Source organism: Humulus lupulus, chromosome 2 (genome assembly GCF_963169125.1).
Source record: "Humulus lupulus chromosome 2, drHumLupu1.1, whole genome shotgun sequence".
NCBI classification, from domain to species: domain Eukaryota; kingdom Viridiplantae; phylum Streptophyta; class Magnoliopsida; order Rosales; family Cannabaceae; genus Humulus; species Humulus lupulus.
Window position 1 is genome coordinate 198,013,653 of NC_084794.1, and position 27,327 is coordinate 198,040,979.

Consider the following 27,327-nt stretch of genomic DNA (forward strand, 5'->3'; position numbering starts at 1 on the left):
TAGTGAGAGAAAATGTGAGTGATCAAGTCACCAATTAACTTATTTGAGCACCTTAAATAGTATAGGATCCTTAATAGACTCAACCAATGAGATTAGAGCATCTAAACTTAAGTTTCAGAGAAAAAATATGTAACTGTACAGACATTCCGTAACAGACTAGGTGACACATCACCTGTTAGGTGAAACGTTGCCCTATAACAAGCAACATGTCGCCTGGTACTTTCTTTCTCTAGGTTTTTGAGAGCCCAGGCAAAGCGTAGCCTCGTAGGAGGCGACGCATTACCAGTGCCTCTGTAATTTGGCTCCATGCCAAATGCTCCAAAACTTTTTGGGTACTCTTATATACTCCAAATAGACATTTTGGACCCAAAATTTTGATTTAAAAATGCTTATACTCAAAGTCATCTTTCACATATTGACTTTTGTGAAATCGTTAACTTTTTAGCACCTCTTCGGGCCTAAAAAATTCCGTCATGTATTTAACCAATCTCAACCGATAGTACTGGATATTTGGATTGTATATAAGAATTATAGTCTAGATTGTAATTTCGTGTATGCCTGGTGATTGATTTGTAAATGTTGGGTGTGGATATGAAGTATTATGGCCCCACTTCACCAGTAGCTTTTCGTGGACAACAATGAATCGCTATGTTCTATAGAGTGAGACATGTCTAGTTTGAATAGCTATACCTAGGAGTGCATTATTGCTCCAGTTTAAGCTAACTTAGTTGATGAATAGTAAACCTCTAGTGATTGTTGTGATGTCCGACGTTACTATGGCTGCTTCTTGGTATGACGACTGGCCCTACAAACTAACACGAGTCTTTCCAGTGTGCTTTGTCCTCACTCGCATGCTTTTGGGGAAAGCTTCCCAGGAGGTCACCCATCATGAGACTACTCCAGGTCAATCACTCTTAAGTTTGGAGTTGTCAAGTGATGGGCTACCGAAAAGAAGATGCATCTTGTTGGCATAGGTATTACCCATCAATCCATTTAAGCCTTCTTCTACTGTATAGTCCCATACCTATATAGTCTTAGAATCATCACACTTGACCTTCCCCAGGCGATGTGAGATTGCACAACTTTTACCCGGTCTTTCCCCTTGCAGATTACCGGATTCTAACTGTCACAATCACCCACCCTTAAGGGTCCGACGTCCCCGTCGACCACACTTCTGGCTAGGTCAAGGCTACCAAGGGATCGTTACACTGTGTATTTTAAATATTGCTAAATGAGTTATTTGGCCATAATCGTGTAACTAAACATGATTAACAATTTAGGGTTGACAATTTTGCTCAAAGATACAAACGTTTCTCTATCACGTTTACTGTATACATGGGATCCCAAAATACATTTAAAATGCTAATTACAATAAAAGAGTTACAACTTGCCGACCTAAGTGGTAAAATAGGGTTTGATCCTTGTTCCTCTTTAAAGCATCGGCCGTGGTGGTCGAGCAGCTGCATATGTACACATCGTCACCTAAGCTCTCCAATTCAAGGATGGTCTAGCTTTCTTTTACCTTTACATGCACCACATAGCACTCATGATCTGAGGCTCAGCAAGAAAACTTAAACATGCACATAAGAAATTAATAACATGTTACCAAATCATAATAAGCATGCCTAGTAGTAATAACCCTACTAATGCATGCATATAGGTACCAATAAATGTTTATGGAATCATTCTGGCTCAATGCCCTCGGATATGGGACTAATGAGTCACCCCGAGGTCCTTCTCCTTGTCCTCTATATAACCATCTTTGGAGCTGATCTAGTGTACTCGATGCTAAGTTGTCTTTGACCAATAGATCGGTCAAGCGTATGATACACTCTTGGTTAGGCTAGATAATATGGACAAACACTTAGCGCGCTATCGCCATGCTTGACTAATAAGTCAATTCCTTATGACTAGCATTCAATGTGTTAAAGCTGTCCTTAACTAATAAGTCAATGCTTTTGACCAACACTCGCAGTGCTATTGCCATCCTTGACTAATAAATCAATGTTTTACGACCCACACTCACCATGCTATTGCCGTCCTTGACTAATAAGTCAATGCCAGGATACTGGACTAATAAGTCACCCCAGTCCCTTAGGCTTATCCTAAGCGTACCTAGCGCTGAACAGCACTCCATGTGCTAAGGCCGCTCTTGACTAATAAGTCAATGCTAGAATGTAGGACTAATAAGTCACCCTGGATCCCTTAGTCCTATCTCTATTTAAGCATATAATGCGATGGCCATAACTCAATGTGTTAAGGCCGTTCTTGACTAATAAGTCAATGCTAGGATATGGAACTAATAAGTCACCTTGGATCCCTTAGTCCTATCCTATATTTAAGCGTACTTGGCACTTTTGGTTAGCCTCACCAAAATGACCAGCGCTGAGCGCTATTGCCGCCCTTGACTGATAAGTCAACTCTTATCGACCAACGCTCAGTGCTATTGCCGACCTTGACTAAAAAGTCAATGCTTTATGACCAATGCTCAACGATATTGTCATCCTTGACTGATAAGTCAAGCCTTTCTCAATAAGATAGTGCAAACATGCATATATCATATGTCAAATATCCAGACATAAAGCATTCAACATGCTTAATCAATAATCACAAGCATAATCATAATCATGCACATTTACAGAGAATCAAACTCTGATTAATTCTATATTCAACGTTTAGGCCATGCCATATTCACATGTATCACATACTGGGTGCAGTTTTCTTACGTATGGTCCAAGCACAGGTTACCGATAAACGACCCTTGAGCACGATCTCGTTTCCAAGCGCCTAGCGATATCCTAGTCAAAACCATAATATAGAATCCCATCAATAATGATTGAATTAAGGCTTCTGGACCGAGTCCTAGCCTCTGGGACGTTAAACTCCACAGTCAAAACTGCCTCAGTGCTCTGGGTTCACACAGGTCGCGGCGCCCAAGAACAAGTGCTGTGGAATGACCCCGCTAACCAAGAAATCCCTATTTTTTCTCAGCTAAAACCTTACCAAAATCATCCCAATCAATACCCAAAACCATAAATAAAACCTCCAAACACTAACAAAACATTTACACCCTCAAAACCAAAGCTTAACATCCATCAAAACCTCTACCAAAACTCAAATCCAAGACCTTGAGCCTCAAAGCTCAAGAACACAAAAACTAAAATTGAACTCAATCAATAACTGAGTTTGAAGCCTACCTCAGTTGTGAATTCAAACCTTCTAGCCTCAAGAACTTCAACCACACCAATTTCAAGCTTGAATTCTCTTAGTTCTTTCTCATAAATAAAACACCAACCTTAGAAAGAAAGGAAGAGAATAATAGAGAGAGAGAGAGAGAGAGAGAGAGAGAGAGAGAGAGAGAGAGAGAGAGAGAGATAAGAAAGCTGCTCTATTTTGTGATTACTTCAACAAAGAGGAAAGGTGACTAAGTCCCTACATTTTGCCTCAAATGAAAAAAATGCCCATAGGGCCAACCCGCTCTTTCAAAGCCCCTCAAGGGAAGTTTTGTCATTCGCCACATACCCCGTTAATCCTAATTAGCGTCTTACAATTTCCATTACTTCCGATATCCTCAAATAATTACCAAATGATTTCTCATTACCCGTTCAATCCCGGTAATGTACTAAATTCCTAAAATACCCCTTGACTCTCACCGAGTCAAGTATTGGTCCCGTTGTGAATTTCCCACTAGGTTGCTCTCTAGGATCTCCTCGTGCCGAGTAATCCAAACATATCCACATAATAATGTGGTCCCACATATATATTACATATATGGCAAATATACCCATAGCATGCCAAATTACGACAATTGCCCTTTTAATTAGAAATGGGCCCACGTGCATATTTAATACATCTAAACATGCATATCAAGTTATAGTATAATATAACTCACATAATCATATAATGATACACACATATATATATATCATATAATCATGTAATTTCCATAATTTTCCATCCTGGCCCCCTAATCAAGGCCCTAAGCCTCATTAGGTAACTTGGGACGTTACAACTGTGGAGGTATGTTTAGGATGATCACCTATATTTTTGAATGACAGTATTGTGTGATGTTTACAAATGCTAACTATTATAAATGTCTCATTGTGTGTTGCCAATTTTAATTTTTGCATAATGTTTTTGGTTTCCTACTGGGCTTAATAGCTTACTGAGTTATTTTGTGTGCATGTAAAGATTAGGTCTAGTGTCTTAAAGCCAGTGTGCTGAGAGGATCTCATATGAAGTATACACACTGTAATAAGCCCGACCTATAAGGTTGTCAGGGTCCAAGTCTTCCCCATATGTGTTACGTTATTAAGTTTATATCTTAGTTTTTCGTTCAAGTTATATCATGATTTGTTAGTCTAGTACAACAGTTCTATGCATTTGAACATTATGTTTTTTGTTTTTAACTATTTAGGATAACAAGAAAATTCATTATTGTTTTAGCATGCTTTATATCATTTTTAAAGGTTAATGCTTTCAAAGTAGCCACTAAACGATTGATTTTCAAAATGTTTGACTTTTATAAGGGCGTTCACCACTAGATTGGTTCGACCTTGGTTCACTTTGTGTAGTTATCAACATCGACTATCACATATTTTTCCCAAGCTTGCCCGATAGGGAGAATGCCAATCAGATCTATCCCCCAAACTATGAATGGCTATGAGTTAATTATAACAGTGAGCTCACTTGAGTATGCTTTTGAATAGTTGGCAAAGCACTGACATTTATCGCACTTACTGGAAAAGTTTTCTTTTGTGTCTTTTCCCATTGTTGGCAAATAGAACCCCTAGTGTAGTGCCTTTTTTGCCAGGGCTTTCCCCCAGCATGGTTGTCATATTGTACTGTGTGTATTTTGGAGAGTATTTCCGTTGCTTTTTCGCTATCAATGAATTCAAGCAAAGGTATGGTGAATCCTTAGTTATACAAATTTTCATTCACTAAAACATATCTTGTAGCCTTATAAATCAACTTCCATGATTTTTTCATGTCAGTGGGAGATATTCTATTGGCTAGATACTCAATGATGGGGTCCTCCATGTCTGGATTCTATCTATCACCATTGGATTCATTTTACCAATGCTTGGGCTTGCTAGGTTCTTAATGGGAACAACCTCAAGTATGTCATGATCTGTGGTCTAGGTAAGCTTAGCCAAGGCATTCATCATAATATTCCATTCATGTAAATTTTGGCTTATAGCATATTTTTCTAGCTTGGCAAGCTAATCTTTGAGTTTTGTCAAGCAAGACAACAATTTTGCCTCTTTTTCCTGATAGTCACCTTTAACTTGGAAAACAACTAACTGAGAGTCACTAAAACTATTAAGGCTCTCGACTTTTAGTTCTATGGCTAGCCTTAGTCTTGTGAGAACAACCTTGTATTCTGCTTTGTTATTTGAGGCTTTGAAACCAAATCGTAGTGCACAATAAGCTTTATTCCATTTTATCCCCACAAGAACTAATCTTGCACCTGATCCGTTCTCGTTTGATGCCCCAGCAATGTACAAGCTCCATATTGGCTTCTTTGCTTGGTTTTCGCAATGAGTCACCTCGCTTGACTCGAGGCTCTTTTCTCTATCTCTAGTGAATCTAACTGCAAGCACCTGCCCTTTAATTGTAGTTCTTGGGTTATAAGCATCCATTTTGATGTATCTTGTTAGTGTAGGGTTTGCCTGAGAGGTTGTTGTGATAACACTTACAATATGAGCATAATAGAAAGGCCTTAGTTTTCTTGATGCCACAACCAAGGGATAAGTTAGCTTCCTCGTCTTAGGGTACCTCAATTATGAAACTACTAGCCTTTTTTTAATGTAATACACTGACCTTTGTACCTAGCTTATTCCTTGACTTAAGCAACACTAATAGAATTACAAGAAATAGAAAAGTAGAGTTGTAGTTTATCACCTCAATTTGGTTTAGCGAGTATGGGTGGTGAGTTGAGATGTTCCTTTAAGTGAGAAATTGTCTCTTCACACTTCTCGTCCCACGAGAACTTCTCACTTCTTTGAAGTATGTCAAAGAATAGTATCCACTCGTCGGTGGAGCGTGAGATGAACCTATTAAGTGCTGCAATTCTTCCTTTGGAATTCTCAGATGGTTCTCAAGGTTTCTATCTCGATCAATGCTTTGATCATTTTGAGGTTACTCTCTATTCCTCGAGAGTTAACCATAACTTCAAGGAACTTTCCTAATGATACTCCAAAGGTGCATTTCAACATATTCAACTTCATTTGGTTTCCCCACAACACTTGAAACATTCTAGCAAGATCACAAGAATGGTAATTGATTTCTTGCTTTTCACGAGCATATCGTCAACATACACTTCCATACTACGACCTATTGCCTTAGGAAAATTTTTGTTCACTAGTTGTTGATAGGTGGCTCTCACATTCTTTAGCCCAAAAGGCATCATTTTATAGAAGTACAAACCTCGATCTGTGAAAAGGGTATTATGCTCTTCATCACCTGGGTTCATTGGGATCTTCTTGTATCCTAAGTAAGTGTCCATAAAGCTAACAATCTCATGTACTACTATCGCATCCACCAATTGTTCTATGCGGGGCAACTGAAAGCTGTCCTTGAGGTATGCCTTGTTGAGATTTTAGAAGTCTATGCCAGTTCTTCGCTTCCCATTTGGCTTTAGGAGTAGCATTGGGTTGGAAACCCATACAAGATAAAATGCTTCTTGTTTGAAACTATTTGTGTTGAGTCTGCCAACTTCTTCTCGCAAAGTAGTGTATTTCCCAGGATTTAGGACTCACATTCTGTTGCACAAGCTACACCTTGGGATCAATTTTTAGGATATGACACAACAGTTGGGTCTATCCCCAACATGTCTTCATGTAACCATGCAAATACGTCAAGGTTAGCCTTTAAGAAGGCTACTGGTCTTGCTCTCAACTCCTAGTTGAGGTTTTTTGCAATCTTAAGTCTCTTGTTGGTGTCTTTGGGAATGGCCTCAATTTTCTCTACATCTTCTACAGGCTTTGCTTATGGCTCGCCATCTACACAGTGATCCAGATCATGAGAGTTTTGTTTTTCCATGATCTTGTGTGACCCCAGAATACCATAGTCTATTATGTAGGTTTTAAAGCTGTACGAATTGAGAGATTAATATTCTTTCACTTCATTTTGCTCGCTTGGGGCCTGCCACTCTTAGGGAGTTGGGAACTTTAACATAAGGTAGTACACAGAAGTGACTGACATCAACTCCCCTAGTATGGACGTCCTAAAATTGCATTAATAGTAGATGTACAATTGACTACAACAAAATTACTTATTACCATTGTTTGTTTGGGTGCCCTTCCAATGATAAAAGTTAGCTAGATTACTCCAAGGGGCTAAATGGAGTTGCTAGTGAATCCAAGAAACAAAGTCAAACATGGCTTCAAGTGTCTTAGTCCCAATCCTATCTTCTCTAATACGGGCTTGTACATGGTGTGCACGGAGTTACCATTATCCCCTAGCACACGATGAACTCAGATGTTAGCGACCTGTATCGTAACAACTAAAGGGACGTTGTGCGAGAAGTGAACTCAACGTGCATCCTACTCAAAGAATGTGATGGAGTCATCTTGCCCTTTAAGCTTTTTGGGGGTCTCTGCTCTAGGCTCAAGTTGCAAGGAGGTGGACTACATTTGGCTTCATGAGCATAGTTGTCTTGGATTTTTCTTGAATCCTCTTTGAATCTCAAGCCTCCAAATAAGGTGGCAATATCACCCACCATATCCAAGACTTGGAGTGGTCCCTATTGAGGGCAAGGAGGATCGACTCTTCTTACATATTTATTATTGTTAACATATTTTTCCAAGTTTCCCCTCCGAAAGAACTTCTCAATCTTATTCTTAACATGGTTGTACTCAGCAATAGTATAGCCCACGTTGTTATGGTAATAACATTATTTGTTTTGATATTCCATTCTTATTATGCCGCATTGTGGCATAATGAGAACTAGCCTCGACATGCTAAAAACATTTTCTTTTTCTGGATGGGGTTCAACACGTATAACAATCCTCTGTTGTGTCAAAATTTCAATAAAATCAGTGAGTCTCTTATCTCAGATAGTATTATCTTTAGCTTATTGGTTAACATCACTAAGACTTAGGTTGTCTTCTTGTAGGGGTGTATTAGAGGCCATCTGAGACTGATTGAATCCTCGCACGGGCTCAGGCAATACACATCCATTCAGATTAGGAAGACATCTTGAAGCTAGCGACCACTGTTAGGCTACGAGCAGCCAAACTGATTGGGCCACAAATCAAATTAAAAAGTTGTTGATGACCGACTTTGGCATTTTTTGTCGAAAGCAGGTGGGGGCATTAGATGATGTAGAGATGAAGAAGGATCTAGAGGAAGCTCCTGAGCTATCACAATAAATTCCATTTATGGATGTGGCCATCAACCTTGGTCATGCCATGGCGTCTGGTTGGGAGTTTGAGGAGGAAACAAACTTGAGATCAACCTCAAGGAAGACATCGACGACACGTTTGACGTTCTTCAGATCAAGTGGTCTTTTTGCAGGCTCTGAACCTTGAGGCAACTTGAATTTGAGGCTCAAGGTAAGGCATTTTATTTGCTTGTCTCATATCTGTTGATGAAAGTCACAGTATGGGGAATACTTCTTTTACAGCCACTTTACATCAATAGGGATTTTCCGACCAACATGGTCGAATCGTCAGTACACATTGTATCTGGACTATCTTGATGGGGTGGTTGATTATTACAAGCCTAAAGTACTCGTAGAGACAACGACTATAGAAAATAGTACATCTATGTTGGCCATGGGGTTTGAAGAGTATAGCACAAACATAGGCCTTGAATTGAGCCTCTTACTATATATTATGAAGTGAATAGTGAATGAGTTTAGGATTGGTTAAAATACAAAGTCCAAGTTATATTTATAGAGATAATGACCTAGTTTTCCTTTCACTGCTACCAACTTTTTTGGAACCTGAAACACAATAAACAAACTTTCTTTCAAAACTTAATTGAGTACTATAATGTTAAAAATGATTATTTAATTTATATGACATGCTTTGAGAGTTTTTGGATAAAAATAAATATTTCTAGAGCACAAAATATTTTTTGGAAAAATTTAACACAGAGGATGAGACTTACATTTTTCACCTTTTCTTCATTCAGAACATGTATTGTGTGTGTGGTGAAAACTTAGGGACATGGGTCTAATTACATAGGCTCAACTTACTCAAAGCTGACTTTCACACACTGGTGTAGGTAGCTCTATTCTCACAAAGGAACCTGAATCTAAATAATTTTTGTTAATTTTGCTCATTACACTCTTAGTAAGCATTTTCCCCAAAAATATAACATGAAGACATTTTTATTTCGTAACCAGCACACTAAGCATGACATATATATATATATAAATTAATCTAAAACATTGTACTCATAGTTTTTTTTGAATAAATGTGAAAAATTATACAATTATTTAATAAGCAGCTAGGGAAAGACGATCAAGAATAAAACTAAAATTACATACTACAAACCCCCAAGGATTTCCTGAGGGAATCAAACTGAACTGAATCTAGGGATTTTGTGAAAATATCAGCAATTTGCTTGTCAGTCTCAATGTATTTCAAGATCAGTGTTTTATTCTCATCATGCTCTCTAATGAAATGGTGCATAATATCAATATGTTTTGTGCATGAGTGTTGAACTGGATTTTTAGAAATATTTATTACACTAGTGTTGTCACAAAAAATAGTTAAAGTATCCAATTCAAAACCATAGTCAGCCATCATTTGTTTCATCTACAATAGTTGAGTATAACAATTGCCAGCAACAATGTACTCAACCTCACCAGTAGATAATGAAATGGAATTTTGCTTTTTAATGTGCCACTACACCAAGTTGTTCCTCAGATAGAAACATCATCCACTTGTGCTTTTCCTGTCATTTGCATTACCTGCCCAATCGGCATCACTAAAGCACAAAAGATTAGAATTTGTTTCTTTTAAGTGCCAAATGCCATATTCTAGAGTACTGTGAACATATCTAATTATTATTTTTATAGCAGTCACATGGGACTTCATGGGATTTCCTTGGTACCTAGCACACATTCTAACACTATATCATATGTCAGGGTGACTGGCGATGAGATAAAGAAGAGTGCCAATCATACTTCAATATAAAGTGGTGTCTACCTTAACTCCATTCTCATCTTTCGTCAATTTTTCTGTTGTACCCATGAGAGTTTTGGTGTGTTTTGCAGTGTCATGACCAAATGTTTTCACTATGTTTTTGGCATACTTACTCTGTCATATAAAAATTGTTTGTTTTCGATCATGTGATTGACAGTGTAGCGGAAGCATGAGATAATATTTCAATGCAATAATAATAATTATTAAAGCATAAGAAAGAATCAATCTAGGAACCATAACTAGATAACTAGAATGTGATCTTTCTCATGCGCATGAATCTAAATAAAATAGAAACTTACAAATACTTTTTCTAGATGTAGAACACGTGTAGATAAAATAGTGTCTTAGCCTCCGAACCCACCATCTTTCCTACCATGGCTCGCACAAAGAGAAGGAGATAGGTGGATGTCTATGCTATTTGGTAGGATACACAAGAACACACTTTTTAATCTGAACACATGAGAGAATTTTCTTAGCACAATACAGAGAGAACAAAGTTCTCTATTTTTCTCTATTGGAAAATAACTTTAATTGCATCTGACGTCTCTCTATTTTTTTTCTTGATTTTATATTCTATAAATATAACAATAGAAATAAGACTTAGCCCTAATATCATTGGGCGTCTGCGTGGGCCACAACCCATTTTGACTGTGGTTGGCGCCAACTGCAGGGCTATGGGCCCTGTGGTATTTTATCTCTATAAAATGCTATTTATTGGGCCTTTATCATATTAATTTATGTAGTATAGAATTATACCACAATATTAAATATGATAAAAATAATTTTTCAATATAAATTAATTTCACAAAATTATTAATATAATTTTAGTTTCCATTAAATATTATTTCACAAATAATATTAATTTGTGAGATTAAAAATAATACATTATTATTTTTAAATATTTTCTATTAATACCAAAATCCATCCTCTGTGTTATTGAGCTAGTACGGGGACAATATGGACCCATAGTTCTAAGCTCCAATAATTTAGTTAATTTCACTAACTCTTAGTTCCATTAATTAATTTATTAACTATGAATTATTCCACTAGAAATTCATAGTTGAACTCTCAAAACTACAGTTTTATATTATTAGAAGCTATAACTATAAAGTCGTTCTTTGGTTTAGTCATTGCATGAGTTATGACCCTCTGCTAGTTGTTCATAATTAAAGCTAGGTCTTAATGTCTGTTAACCTCTCTAATTATGTCTTTATCAAATAGTTCCATTGATCCTCTAATGAAAATTTTTCAATAAATGTAATTATAGAATGAAATTTCTGTTCTCTAACAGGAATTGAGCGTTCTATGTTCAAGTCCCGAATCAACACTAACAGGAACAACTAATTTGCTTTCATTTAAGTAAAGAGTAGATTCCATATCTGTGAAATATGTTCCCAGCCACATGTAGTTCTATGCCTCCAAGATACCAGGAATTTGGTCGTAAGAATATTGAACCTTACCCGATAAGTCAAAAGTCATAAAAGCACAAATAGGAGTTCATTACTCACTTCAGGATTGAGGTCAAGTCTCAAACGACCATTGATTGATGAATGTTGAACTTCTATACTTTAACGGAGATTATCATAAGTTCTTTCTTTCATCGTGTCTCAGTCCAATACAATCTATATTGTATACACTGCATCTATCTCTTTGTGTCGCTACACTTAACAGTCTGTATAAATTGTTATGTCTTAAATAGAAGATATACTGTACTCATAGTCTTTATTAAATAAAGCTCCCACTTTATTTAGCGATTACAGACAATTTTTTTATATTATTATCTTGAATTAAATCTTCTTGTACATATATCATTATACATACACTTAATTCAAGACTACATCAATAATATTGGATCTTATTGATAAATGACATGTACAATTAAATACAAATAGGAGTGCAAAATATTAACTTTATTTAATTAAAAGTAATCGTTCATATAGAAATACGCTTTAATGGCACAAATCCCAACAAAAGTACCATCTTCCGATTGTTTGACATGCATACCTAAAAAATAGGTTAATTCACCCACCATTCTCATCTCAAATTCTTCTTTCATTTGTTGGACGAAATTCTGTACTTCAGAGTTACATGTAGAACCAAACATAATATCATCAACATAGATTTGAGCAATGATTATGTCTTTCTTGATATTTTTAATGAAAAATGTTTTATCTACTCCATCTCTACGATAACCATGATACACAAAATATTGTGTCAATCTTTTATACCATGCCCGTGGGGCTTGTTTCAATTCATACAAAGGTTTTTTTTTTTTTTTTTTAAATTTAAAAACATGATTTGGAAAATGGGGATCCTCAAATCCCTTAGATTGTTCAACAAATGCCTCTTCATTCAAAATGTCATTTAAAAAAGTGGATTTAACATCCATTTGAGGTAATTTGAAACCCATGATACATGCAATAGCTAACAACAACCTAGTTGATTCAAGTCTAGCAACTGGTGCAAATGTTTCATCAAAGTCCATGCCTTCAATTTGAGTTTACCCTTGTGCAACAAATCTAACTTTGTTTCTCACTACTGTGCCAAATTCATCACTTTTATTATTAAATATTCATTTTGTTCCAATGGAATTTGTGTGATTTGGTGTGGGAACAAAGGTCCACACATCATTTCTTGAAAATTGTTCCAACTCTTCTTCCATAGCATTAATCCAAGACTCATTAGTTAAAGCTTCTTTCACATTTTTTGGTTCAAGTGAAGAGGTAAAACAAAAATATTGGATGAGATTTACATACCTTTTCCTTGTGACCTTGCTTTCTTCTAAATCTCCAAGAATGAGATAAACTAGATGGTTCTTTTTAACCCTGGTTGAAGGTCATCTCAGGATTGAATTAGTGATGATTTTAGGCATTTCCGTCTCTGTCTGTTCAGATGTGGATGTATCAGATGTGTTGGATGATGATTCAGTTTTAATTTCTGTAGCATTAGATGGACTTTCTAATACATCATTTTGAGCTTTTGATGCAACAAGTGAGTATTCCATAAATTTATCTATCTCGACTTCTGTTGAAAATTTTGAAAAATCTTTGACATCATAAACAACAACATTAGAAGACTCTATAAAAATTTAGGTTCTCAAGTTGTACACACGATATGCCCTACTATTTGTGGAATAATAAAGAAATACACTTACATCACTTTTAGCATCAATTTTTCCAAAATTTTCTTGATCTCTCAATATGTAACATAGACAACCAAAAATGTGAAAATAACTTTCATTTAGAAACTTACTTTTCCAGATCTCATAAGGAGTTTTGACAGTATTTGGAAGTAAAAACACTATTTATTGTGTAGAAAGCATTATTAATAGCTTCAGCCCACAATCTTTTGGAAAATTTCAACAACTCCATTTTGTGAAGGAGTTCTGGGAGCTAAAAATTCATGAGATATACCACAAGATTTACAGAATTCGTCATACACAACATTCTCAAATTCTTTACTATGATCACTATTAATTCTAACAATCTTGCCAATATTACAATCTGCAACATCCCAAAAATGATAATAGGATTAGTACCTTGGTTAGCGTGCCGGGAGGGCATAACTGGATATATGTGTGATTAACTGATTAAATGTGTGACTATGTGGCATGCATGATATATATGATAATATGAGTATGATTATATGCATGTTAATGAGTATTAAATATGCATGTGGGCCCGTTATTGTTTATGAGGGAAAACTTGTAATATTGGCCCGTAGCAGGCATAAATGTTATTATATGTGTTAAAAATGATTGAGACCACATTATTATGTCGATATATTTGCAGTATATGGCTTGAGATGATCTTGGTGAGCGAATTGGCAGAATAGTCACAGCGGTGTTTAATACCTAGCTTGGGGCGAGCCTTGGGGTATTTTGGGAAGTTTAAGTTATATTTGGGGTTTATTGAACAATGGGAAAATAATTGGAATTTAAATGGGCATGTCAGGATTAATTGAGAATTTATAGGACTACTCGAGACCATTTAAGGTTAAGGATATGCCTAAGGGTGTTTTGGTCCTTTGGTCAGGGATAGGGTTGGTTTAAGGCTTTAGACTTCAGTAGAAGTTTGGGGATGGACTTGAATCATCTTGGGAAGCAATTAGAAGGACAAGAAACAAACTAAGGAGCTATCTTCTCTCTATATATCCACCACTCACGTCTCTCTCTTCCTCTCTTTTGGCCTAAGGGAGTTTTGAAGATTTGAAGAGGAAAACCTAAGAAATAAACTTGGATTTCAGTTGAAGGGAATTGGGGAATTAAAGCTGGGGCAATCAAGACTTTGCTGAGGATAAAGGCTTTCAAAATTGAGGTAAGGATTCTGTTCTGTTTTGTTGGAATTTAGACTTGTTTGGTTTAAACTGTTTAAGTTTTTAGTGAAGAATTGTTGTTGGTTGAGATGATAGGATCAGTAGAATTTTTGGGTACTTAATGCTTAAAATATGTGATTAAGGATCTTAGACTTGTATCTAAACTTGGTTTTGGTATGGGAGTATAATTGAAGTTGAGTTTTGGGGATTTGGATGGGAAAATTGTTGGAAAAACCTAGGGGATTTTGGTTTCGCGGGGGTGCGTTGCGACCCAGTTCATGAGTGCTGTATCCCGCGTGCCTAGATGTCTTGGGAGGGTTTGCTGATTCATAGGCGCGCTGCAACCCTAGGGGGGCAAGTTGCGGCCCGCCTTTCTCCAGATGCACAGGTTGCGTCTCTGACTTGAGGCGTGTCGCGACCCTCAAGGCCAAGTCGCGACCCGCCTATAGAGTTTTTGCCTAGGTTTATCTTAAGGCTCAGGGAGGCTCGAGGATCTAAACTTAAGTGCTCGGGATGATTTCCCCTACCCGGTTTAGTAGTAGAAACACAAATCCCGTAATCTTGACTGTAACCATAGAGTCCAGTCTTTTACCCTTTCATCCTTGAATAACACTCTTATCTGAGTGATAGTCTTAATCCATAAAATCTTATCTCGTTTATCATAATTCTATTAACTTTTCTTTGCGCAGTAACTCCCGCTGCAATCCTAGGGTCTCCTTACCTCATCAGCGGTGATATCATACATTCTTTCCTTGATATTGGCACCAATAACATTCATAAACTACCACCCAAACTAGGGCAAGGCTAACCTGCAGACCCCCAACCTAGTCCTTGGTATGATCCCAGAACCCTTATTAAATCTGGACTCAAAACTCCTCTTTCTTTCCCAAGATATTATATTCTTTCTTGTCTGCAATATTCAGAGATATACAAGTCTCCCGTCCTGGAACTCTGTGCTCCCATACTTGGAACTTGCGAACTCTTATGTCCTTTCCAGATAGGTAGATGCTTCTACCCTAATAATCCTAATAACTTCATTAGTTTCTCTGAACCAATACTGAACCACAATATTCTCTGTCTTTCATCTCATTACTTAGAACAAGTACTTCTTGCTCTTTACTTTACTATACCTTATGTCGAGTCACCCTAGCCGTTGATCAGCATTCACCACTATTTCTATTCCACTAAGGGACCGTACTTGTCTTGATGTCCCAAACACTTGCACATTCGATGCATAATCCTTCAAAATCCAAATTACTTCTTCAGATTGCTAGTCTATCAGAGGATAACCAATAATTCTAGGTTTCAATCTTATAATCTTTGTCCTCTACATCCTTTTCCAGAACTTGGAAAATCATGGGTTTCAGCCCAACAACACCAACTTTTGCGTCCCACGGAGACATTGTAACGTCCTGCGTTTTGGGTACCTTTAAACGACTTGGGTCGGGATTTTTTTTCCCGAGTTAAGAATATTATTTCCATGAGTTATTGCTAGCCAAATTATGAATTTTGTGATTTAAAAGTCAAGATAAGACTTTCGGTCTTGGACCGACACGAAAACCCTAATCGAGTAAAAATCTCAGAAAATAAAATGAAAAGCTATAGAAAATATATTTTGGGCATAAAATACATTCATAAAAATTAAAGTTTGGTAAAAAATAATAAACGTAAGAGAAAATAGAAATTTTAGGGCATTTTGTGTTCAATGCTTAATTTTACCGAAATGAGGAATTTTATTTCATGAATGGACCTTATGTTAGATTTTATTGTGTGATTAATTATATTGAATGTGAGAGACATTTAATTTAATTATTATGTGTTAAGTTTTATTTTTAAAACTTAATACGAGTGAAAAAGGTTATAGAAAGTTAGTTTGAATTTTTCTTCTTAGGAAATATTGATTCACCTTTTAAAAAATAAAAATTAAATAAAAAATAATATAAATGCATATATAGGAAGAGGTTGCAAGACATGTGGGGTTTTAAATGGTGTGAACAAAATTAATTAAGTTTTAAATCATATTTTAAATATTAGGGATAAGGGCAAGTGGATAGTAAAAATACTAAAGTGTTTTAGGATATATTAGAGTAGTCTAAACCCTTCTAACCCCCCCAAATCCGACCCTCTCTCTCTCACAATCACTCTCATCTTATTTGAAAACTCTCTATCAAGTTTTCTCTCCATCTTCAACCTCAAGAACACTAAGAAGGCTTGGAAGCTAAGCCTTGGTCTAGAAAGGGTTTCCCTAAGGTAAAGTTTCAAAAAACTAGACTCTTGTAAAGTTTTAACCATAGACTTTTCAATAGCTGATTATATATGTTGTTGGGGGAGTTGGTTAATGTTTTGAAAGGGTTTTGAAGGAGCCAAAGCTAATAGGAAGATCCAAACCTTAAGCAAGAACAACAAGAGGTAAAAAGTTTACTTTTATGGTTGTTATTGTATGGTTTTTAGTTTTAAGCATTATTTTGTATAGTTAATGCTTACAGTTTTTCATTGGTAATTTAATAAGGTTATGGTAGTTGTTTTATAATTTTTATGATGCTTGTGTGTTGATTTTTGAAAATAGGGACCAAAACCCCCAAGGGTTTTGTAGGAAACCCTAAAACAAAATACATGTTTTGAGCTGTGATTCAAAGGGGCCAAGCATCCACTGTATATTGATTTTTTAAAATTTAATTATACTGTGATGGTTTTGAGATTGAGTAAATAAAATTGAGCTTTTGAAACACTAAAAAATGTTTAAAAATGAGTGAGTTATGCTATTTCAAAGTTTAGGTAAAAAACTATTTTTTCGTATTCTTAATTTCAGGACCAAGTTTAGACAGCCGCTGTATAGGGCAAAGGAACCCATTTTTTTCTAAAATTTGGTGGAAATATTATTGGCATAATGTAGTATTCCACTATAAAAGTTGGTAAGAAAATAATGAACGGTTTGAAAAGTTATTAAGTGTCAAAGTTTGGAAAAAATAAGGACTTGAAAATAAGGTCATTTTTACCTGATTGTTGGAAAATAATTTCACCAATAAAAAATGCTCATTTTGTCCTAAGATTTTTTAAAGACCTAAAAGGCATACCAAAAATAGAATTGGGAGATTTTGGTAACAATTGGGTAAGTAAATTTCATGTTATGAACTAACAAAGTATGTAGTTAAAAATGTGAAAAATAAGGTTTTCACACTTAGTGAAAAAATGAGATTTTGGAACTTAAGGTAAAAAGTAAAATTTTACTTATTCCAAGATAAAATCTTGGAAAGTCTTGAAAACATATTTAACCTAAAATACCACTTTGAGTTTAGTGGGAATTATTTTTTATTAAAGAATTTTTATTCTTTCAAAAAATAAAAGAATCTATTTATTAATAAGTTAATAAATTAAAAGATGGTTTAAAACCCTATCTTTTTAGAAAATAATTGAGTGAATTATTTTTCTAGTAAGTAAACTTGATTAATTGACTTCAGAAAGATTAACTAGTCAAGATGAGAAATTTTTAACGGTTTTCCTAATTAAGACAAATTAGGCAGTTTTCGTAAAACTGTTTTTAGAGATTAAAACCTTAAGAAAAATAAAAGGAAAATTAAGAGTTTATTTTCTTTAAAAATAATTAAGGAATTTAATTAGTATTTTCGGGATATAATACCATCTAAAATCTTCATGCCTAGAGATAAAATCAATTAGTAAAGTCTCAAGAATACAATAAGAAATTTATTTATACAAGATTAGGCTCCCTCTAAATATTTGTCCCAACCTTGAAGTATTCCCCTTTCGTAATCTAATTTTGTTAAATACTAAGAGCACGAATTTCCTTATGATATTGATGAGTGCTCTCTTCCTCCCAAAGTGAAACTTATGGAAATCTCATCTCGAAGATTGTATGTCATGTTCACAAGCTTTATGACTCGTGTAAAAATAAACAAAACAAACAAACAAAGAGATAGTTGAACAAAGACTACTCTTTACATAAAAAAAAAGAACCCTTCAAAATATGAAACATTAGAATGGAAAAGAGACAAGATTACCTGCTGCTTAGGTATGATAGTTATAGAGTTTAAGAAACCCTAAAACAAGCCAATCTCGTTTTTTTATCACAATTCGATCAAATCAGAGAGTTTCTAAAAGTAAATCTCAATCACCTTTACTATAGAGAAATGTGAATGTGAGAGAAGTTCATTGTGTATTATAAGAATAAAACTAGACTAAATTCTAAACCAAGTTCATTTCAGATTTGAACTTTCTTGGGCACAAAGATATTTCAAGATTATCAAATTAAATCAATTAAGACCAAGAAATCTACTCAGTGATCAATTATATATTAAGCGTACTTTTATAGACATAATTACCATATATAAATAGGGAAACTTTTCTATAGATAATTTGTTTAATATAAAATTCATACTTACCCAAAAAGCACAATACGCCAATTATATCATATATATTTATATATATTTCAAAAGTTAGCACTTGGAAAAATATATGGCTTAAATGTTAGGCAATCTTAGGATTTTTCAATTAGTTATTGTTTTCACTGTATGAAATAGGTATAATGTTATTTTTCATTAAGATAAACTAATAATTAAACAGAACATTCTAAAATATTGGCACTGCAAGACCAGTGATGTTCTATTTTTCTACAGATTCCTTTTAACTATAGGTATACACTACTAGAAAATTGTACTTAGATGACGCACATGAGACGACATTTTTAGTAGAATAGTCATCTCATGTTAAAAGTAGAGATGAGACGACAGACTATCTAAAACTGTCGTGCCATTCAAACCAAAGATTACATGAGATGACTGTTCTATAGAGATTGTTGTCACGTATCTACCTTTAACACGAGAAGATGGTTCTAATAGAAACGTTGTCTCAATGCAACCCAATTTTTTTGGCATTAATTAAATTTGTATATTTTAGTATGAATTAATAAATATACTTAATCTATTATGCAAATATATTTATAAAAAATAATTAATAATTAATAATTCAAATTTAAATTTAAAAGAGTTTTTTAATATTAATTGTTAACTTATTTAATAATATTATATTAATAATACTAAAAGATAAAAATTAATTAAAAAAAAGTCATACTTCTATTAGTTATATATATACTTCCATTAACAATAATTTTAAATTATAACCATAATGTTTTTAAACTAATAAAATATAATATATAAAAAGAAATTGAATAAAAATACTAACTGTGAAAGAAACCCTCTCTTGTGCACAAGACAATAGCACAACCCTCTGCCTTAACAACGACCAGCGACAATCCAACAATCGACGACAACTAGGGAGAATGGCGACAGCCCAGGTGACGGCGGCGACGACGGACCCTTCCCTGCGTACGGGCAAACCCTAATCTGCTTATGGTCCAACCCATCTCTGGCCTAAAGCTCCGGTGTCTTCGCACCTAATTCTCAATCCGATCGTTCGATCGCTACCCTCCAGCCATCTCCGGCGTAAATCTCTTCTCGCTGCCCTGTACCTGCTTCTCTATCTTCGTCATAGTGATAGCCACAAGACTTTGGGTATTTTCTTTTTTTCTTTCTTTCTCTGGACTGAGTTTTTTGGTTTAAATACTAAAGATTTGATTGAATATGTGTTTCTGTGAATGGGATGTTCCATTATCGTGATTCAATTTTGCGAATAAGATTCAATTTTTGTTCTGCACTCATTTTTGTTCTTTCTCTTTATAGTTACATATATATATGTACTCAATGGTTTATCTGTATTTTAAGCCAACTAGATGTTTTGTCTTTCTAGCAACAGATGTACTGTTGCCTTGTGATATTTGTGTCCTTTAATTCTTTAGCATTGTCATTTGTTCTATTTCAGTCTTCTCTTGCCCCTTTAATATTAAAAACAAAAGAAAACTAAAATTCTTGTTGCTGGTAAAGTTTGTTTGTAACATTGACGAGGCACACCAGAACTGGATAACCTCCATTGACGAGGACCCCTTCAACCTCAAGAAGACGGAGACCGCCATACCAATTCCAAGATTCTTCCTTTTCTCTTGTTTACTATTTCTGGTCAAAATGGCCATGGTCAATATCAATCTCTTTCATTTTTCGTAGATTGGATCATTTTGCCTTATCAATTTGTTTCGGTCTGTGGCTTTTGGATCTGGCTATTAGTTATTTTTGCCATTGTAATGATCATGTTCATACTCAGATTTACATTTTGATGTGTTTATTTTTCTTAGAAATGTTGAATTTTATTGGATTGGCAGTGTTATGGTGATTTAAAGTCTCGAATTTTAGGTATTATTATTATAAAAAAGGTTAGATATAGATCGTTTTATGACTGTACATTTCAACAAAAAACCAAAAATTCACAAATTAAAAGCTCATTGTTGCTCGTCAGTTTCCATAGATGCCACCAGAAGATGGCAGCAAAACCTTTACTGTGGATGAGGCCCTTGTGTCTATGGGATTCGGAAACTTCCATGTTCTTGTGCTCTGTTACGCAGGCATGGCTTGGATTTCTGAGGCAATGGAGATGATGTTGCTTTCTTTTGTTGGGCCAGCTCTTCGATTAGCATGGGGCATCTCATCTCATCAACATAGCCTTATAACTAGTGTTGTTTTTGCTGGCATGCTCGTCGGAGCTTATTCATGGAGCATTGTTTCGGATAAACATGGAAGAAGGTGGGTCTTCTTTTGTTTCACCAATCTTAATTTTTTACTTTCATCCAAAGGAAAGATGTTCTGAGATGATCTACTGCTCTTCCATTTTCTCATGAGAAAGTTGACAGCTGATGCAACTTTTAATGTGATTCTTAAAACTATATGCAGTATGAGCGTAACAATAATTATGTCATTAATTATGAACTTCCAAACGTTTCTGATGCTGTAGAAGTGATCGACATCTCTATAACTAGGATTGTCATTTTGTTTTGATTAGGAATGTTTTTTGTTTGTGTCATTTGAAGTCATATTAGTGCAAACTCTTTTAACAAGCTGTGATATTGAATCCATTACCGAAGCTTTAACCATTGTGTTCTTGCGGCTGTGTTATGACTTGTTACAACTTTTTCAATATGTTATTCCACATAGTTCTGACAAGTATGTACTTGTTGTATTATTCAAAAGGTTTGTTAACATGCTTATTTTCTGTTAGAAGTAGTTACTTGGTTCTTTGCCTTTAGCTATTTGTACCATGTAATTGCCACTTTTTCTAGTATAGTTTTTTTCTGATGCATATGTTTTCAATAAATTTAGTTTTTCTTCTCATGATCATTGTGGAGCTAGAGCTTATTGTGAATTTTAATACCTCTCCCATTGTCTTAATTGTTCATTCCCTTCGTTCAACCTCAGGAAAGGATTCCTTATGACAGCTATGCTTACTGCTGGGGCTGGATTTATGAGTGCACTTGCTCCCAATTATATAATGTTGCTTATTTGTCGTTGTTTGGTTGGTGTTGGGTTGGGAGGTGGTCCTGTACTCTCATCTTGGTTTCTGGAGTTCATTCCTGCTCCTAACAGAGGTACTTGGATGGTTGTCTTTTTAGCTTTTTGGACTCTTGGAACAATTTTTGAGGCTTCACTTGCATGGTTATGCTTCTAATTACCTTATTTTTCTTAGTGATGGTTATGCATATGTTTACCTAATTCTAATATCTCAAAATATAACTGTCATTTTAATTTTAAAGTAACATTCTAGACATAAAGGATCTTCAGCCCTTATGCTGAATAGATTAGAAGATTTTTTAAAAGGACAGTAGTATGATTTAAGACTTGGGTTTGGCCGGACATTATTCAACACCTTTTAAAGGTTGTGAAAATGCTTTGGTTCTTATTCTTCCTTAGACTTTGACATTTGACTTCAGATTGGAATAACCCTCTCAATCATTAAAAAAATTTATGCATTCAGCAGCATTGTTTTCAGCCAATTCATTCTTTGTCTGTGACAAATTAAACATTTTAGAGAATGGATGTGCTCTCATTTCGATATGTCTCTATGCTTTTGGCATGCCATTTTGCTTCATGATCTGATGCTTTTAGAAAAGTAGTTTTTTTTATATGATAAAAAATATATAATCATAAGGACTTGGATCGGTCAACACAATAGAATCTTTTAGGGTGCCTCCAAGGATTATGATTTTTTTTGGGACCAAATTATGTAATCAGCACATTTTTAGTTCCCTGCTCACAAAATTTAATTAGATTGGTTGTCTTTGTTTAAGCTCTTTTTGCCTCTTCCACTCTTTTCATGTTGTGAGTTGAGAACACTCTGCCCTTATCCTCTTGCGCATTATATTAACTTAATGTTTTATTTTAAACTAAATTTTCCATTTATTATACTCTAACTACTTGTTTATATTTTACTAAATGATTACGAATCATTGTACCAAAAGATATGAGCACAAAATTTTGAAATTGAATTGCTATGAAAATGGAGAATATTGGGAGTTTTTGTTTATGTCAGTCCATTAAATCTACCAGATAAGCAACATAAATTACTTAAGGTGCAAGTTAATTAGTCGACTTCAGCAAGTCTTCTACTACCCAGATATGTGATAATAAATACACTGAATTTGCATCTTGATCTTAAAATGTTGTGTGCTTTACAGTTTGTCATGCCAACACTGGGCTGGGGATGGCTTCTTGCCCTGTCTTCGATACCTTCATCCCTTCTCCTTCTATTCTATTGGGTTGCACCTGAGGCACCAGATTTTTATGCTCGAAAGGAAGAACAGCTGAAGCACTCAATGTTTTAGAAAAAATAGCAAGAATGAACAAAACCAAGCTCCCTCCTGGTATTCTTGTTTCAGATCACCAAATTGAGCTACAAGAAAAGAATACCCCATCAGAAGAAGAAGATTCACATTTACTGCCGCTCGCAGGTGATGAAACCACAACTTCTAAGAAAGCAGATTCTAAGACAGGGGCATTTTCATCACTATTAATTCTTCTTTCCCCAAAATTAGTTAGGTCTACCTTGCTTTTATGGTTTGTATTTTTTGGAAATGCTTTTTCATATTATGGCCTCGTGTTGCTGACATCTGAGTTAAATAATGGACATAGTAAATGTTATCCAAACAATTTGCAATCACCAAAGTCACAGGATGTCAGCTACAGAGATATTTTCATCACTAGTTTTGCAGGTACTGCCACTTAACTACCATTGTTTTCTTTCTTCCTATTAGTCATGATCGTTAAATTATGCAAAAGAAAATGTTTATCAACTGCTACAGATTGCTGAGTAACATTTGCATTTAATTCCATGTAGAACTGCCTGGACTTCTAATAGCTGCCTTCACAGTAGATTTTTTCTGCTATTACAAGGATAGTATTCAAATTTAGATATATGTGGACTCCTAAAACAGTGCTTTTATCAGTGGAGTGACTATTGCAATTTAGCACTTATTAATGTTTTTCCTTAATTTCAGTTGTTGACTAGATGACCATCACTACAAAAAATGAGAGGCCTAAGAGATTTTAGGTATGATCTATCATATAGTTTTGGGACACTACAATAATATAGTGCATATCACCACATCTAATACTATACAAATATCACATTTGCATAAAAATTTAATACACTAAGCCCATTTATATTATCATATTGTTTTGGGACACAACAATAATATAGTGCATATCACCACATCTAATACTTACAAACATCACACTTGCATACAAATTTAATACACTAAGCCCATTTGTATTAGTGTCTAATAGTGCATAGCACTGCAACAAATACAAATGTCGATATGCTTTGTCTTTTCATGATGAACCAGATTCTTACAGAGGCAAATAGAAGACTGGTTGTCCAAGAAGATTGTTGCCTTTTTCTTTAACATTTTTAGTTATTGCAGTAGTCCTCGGGGGACCATCCCCAGGAGCTCCTTGCTCCTCTCTTCTCCACAAACTAACCACCTTTCGAATCTCTCCAATCAGTTTCATTCCCTTGTCAACGAATCCTCCATCAAGGTACCTAAAGAGCTCATTAATTTTACTATTTTCTTTGTAGGGTTTTGCTAGGGTTTTAGGTTTGCAGTGAATTTGTCAATCAGAATGTAATTTTTATTTTCTTTTTTCCTATTCAATTTTAATTATTTAAAATATTGTTGTATGCTATTTCAAGATTAAAAAAGTTTAACTTCTCATGAATCAGAGCCTTTATTTGATTAATGTCAATAACAAATTTTGAGGGGAATACTTGATTGGCTTTCTGGGCTTCTTTCAGATTGTTACATTATATGTATATGTGCAGGCTTCATGATTACTACAATGTCTGAAGTACAGATTTTTAGTTTCTAATTTTTTGTTTTAATGTGTTCGCTTAATTAAATATAGTTTTATGGTTATATTTACAACTTTAGCTTATATAGCTGAGGTTCTTATTAACTTTCATCTTACTTATGTATCTAACCGTTGTATTAGCTTATGTATCTAACCAGTGTGTTTGCTGAAATTTAAAGGGTTGTGCTTTCAAAATTTAAGTTGTGTTCCGAAATTTTTAAAGCTATCTAATTTATTGAATTTGGGTTTTTTCTTCTTCTTTAGTTGGCTCCTGGTCAGGTGTCTCTATTCCATCTGAGTTCTTCTCCCTTTCAAAGATTTGGTTTTGCTTTTTCTGCGTCCCCCGAGACTTCTGAAAAAGAACATGGGAGTAATTCAGAGAATAATGGAGATGCTAAAGTCTCCAGTCAAGCCGCCTCTGAGCAGAGTGATGTTGCTGATCAGACAAAAGAATCAGGTTCTATATCAGATTCTCAGTCTACTATGTCTAATAATGTGAAAACAAGGAGAAGAACTAAGCGAGCAGCATTTTCTTATTCAAATTCCGACGAGGATTTGAGTGTAGATGATCTCGTGAAACTTGTGGCTGAGAAGGAAGAGCTTTTGAAGCAGAAGCATAAAGAGATTGAGAAAATGCAAGATAAAGTCCTCAGAAGCTATGCGGAAATGGAGAATGTCATGGACAGGACACGACGTGAAGCAGAGAACTCGAAACAATTTGCCATTCAGGTTTGGTACCAAAGCTTATTTGCATATATATCTTATTTTCACATTAAAGTTTCCTTGTTCAAAATAGTAGGTTTGGTACGCCTGTTGAAGTCTTAGCTTGACAAATGGCTTGAAATCTTGTTGCAGAATTTCGCAAAGAGTCTACTTGATGTTGCAGACAATTTGGGATGAGCTTCTTCAGTTGTCAAAGAAAGTTTTTCAAAGATTGACACATCTAAGGATTCATCTGGGGCTGCTCCACTTTTAAAAACACTTCTAGAGGGTGTTGAAATGACAGAAAAACAACTTGTAGAGGTAAATGATATCATCTTCACCACAAGACACCTCTCAATATCAAATCAATCATAGATGAAGTTTCTTGTTTTTTACTTTTTATAAGTTCAGGGGACATACTGTTAGATGTTCGAATATTTTTCTTTTCATTTAATTTAAGTCAAACATTGTCAGTAGAGTGCAACTTTTATATCATAAGGATGGTGAATGACTATTTCTTTAATGAGACACCCATGTTATGGCTAACTAGTAATGTAACTGTATTTATTATTATTGAACTACAATTCTATTGAATTTAATTTCTGATTTAGTTTTTTATTTTGTGTTTTGTAGTGTGGTGGGAAAAATACATATACACTTGGCGAAATTAATGAAATTCGAAATGAATAGGCAACCAAGCTTCTTGAGCGGACGAGTCATAGCTAGAGTAACTTTTGAAATCATAATTAAAAAATATACTAATTGTAGTTTTTAGTTAGCACTTACATAGTTATTCCAAGTCTATATTTTGATCTTGCAATTTTTAGATTTTGAACATACTGAGTTATATTGATTTTGTCTGCCTATTGATTCTATTTGAACTATATTGTAATTACACAGGAAATTATGAATGAATATAGTATTGAAAATAGAGAAATGAAAAAATTATCATATTTTACATGGGACGTCGGTCTCTACAAAACTGTCGTCTTATGTATTGCAGGGGACGGTGTTTACACATAAATTGTCATCTCATGTACTGCAGGAGGATGACGCTTGAGTAGGAACTGTCATCTCATTTACTGCAGTGGATGACGTTTACACATAAACTGTCGTCTCATGTACTACAAGAGAGAACGTTTGTATAGGAACTATTGTCTCATGTATGACGGGAGATGACGCTTTTATTTAAACTGTTGTTTCATGCTTTACATGGCATGACATTGCATGGGACGACGGTATTAGAACCGACATATGAGAGTCCATACAACGGTTTAAAACCATCGTCCCATGTCAATTTTGTAGTAGTGATATTGGCTATGATTTTTTTTAACTACTCATTTTTCTTTTGTTTTGAATTGTATTTTGATGATATTCTTTTTGGAGAATGTTCAACATGTGTTTGTTGTTAATAGATTATTAATTTCAGCAAATCTATTTCTCTCCAAATTCTTTTGTTGAATTTAAAGATTTTTATGCTTCTACATTTCATATGACTATTACCAACTCTATTTAAAAATATTTAAGGCTGCCTATGCTGAGTGGAAGAAACAAGCCATGACTATTCAGTAATATATAAGAAATGGTATGGTCAAAATTAAATTCGTGGAATTCAAAATTATTCTAGTATGGAGATTGAGAAATTATTCAAGCAATACCAACATATATGATATCATGTTTTCAACTACTTTTTACTCTTTGTGATGATTTAGAGTCAATGACGGCTCAACATTGGTGGAGTTCTTTTATGAATAATAGTTAAATCCATTGGTTGATATGGTATAAACTATGTTTGCCAAAGGAACAAGGAAGTTTAGGTTTTCTCCCTTTTAAGTATCATAATCAATCTCCATTAGTTTAATATGTTAGGGTTTATGCCCTATAAGCATGTGTAAAGATGTTTTATTTAT

At 34.8% G+C, this 27,327-nt stretch overlaps 2 protein-coding genes across 2 annotated transcripts; both read left to right on the forward strand.

Moving 5' to 3' along the window:
• The first annotated feature begins 19,657 nt into the window (after positions 1-19,657).
• Positions 19,658-23,382, forward strand: LOC133818862 (organic cation/carnitine transporter 7-like). Its single transcript, XM_062251966.1, has 4 exons — positions 19,658-19,999; positions 20,835-21,118; positions 21,788-21,957; positions 23,044-23,382. Exons 2-4 carry the CDS (start codon positions 20,844-20,846, stop codon positions 23,133-23,135), a joined length of 537 nt encoding a protein of 178 aa, XP_062107950.1. The 5' UTR covers positions 19,658-19,999; positions 20,835-20,843; the 3' UTR covers positions 23,136-23,382.
• Positions 23,383-23,741: 359 nt separating this feature from the next.
• Positions 23,742-26,743, forward strand: LOC133818861 (grpE protein homolog 2, mitochondrial-like). The gene is made up of 5 exons (XM_062251965.1): positions 23,742-23,915; positions 24,211-24,403; positions 24,980-25,444; positions 25,571-25,738; positions 26,051-26,743. The coding sequence occupies exons 1-4, from the start codon at positions 23,893-23,895 to the stop codon at positions 25,613-25,615; spliced, it is 726 nt and encodes a 241-aa protein (XP_062107949.1). The 5' UTR covers positions 23,742-23,892; the 3' UTR covers positions 25,616-25,738; positions 26,051-26,743.
• The last annotated feature ends 584 nt before the right edge of the window (positions 26,744-27,327 follow it).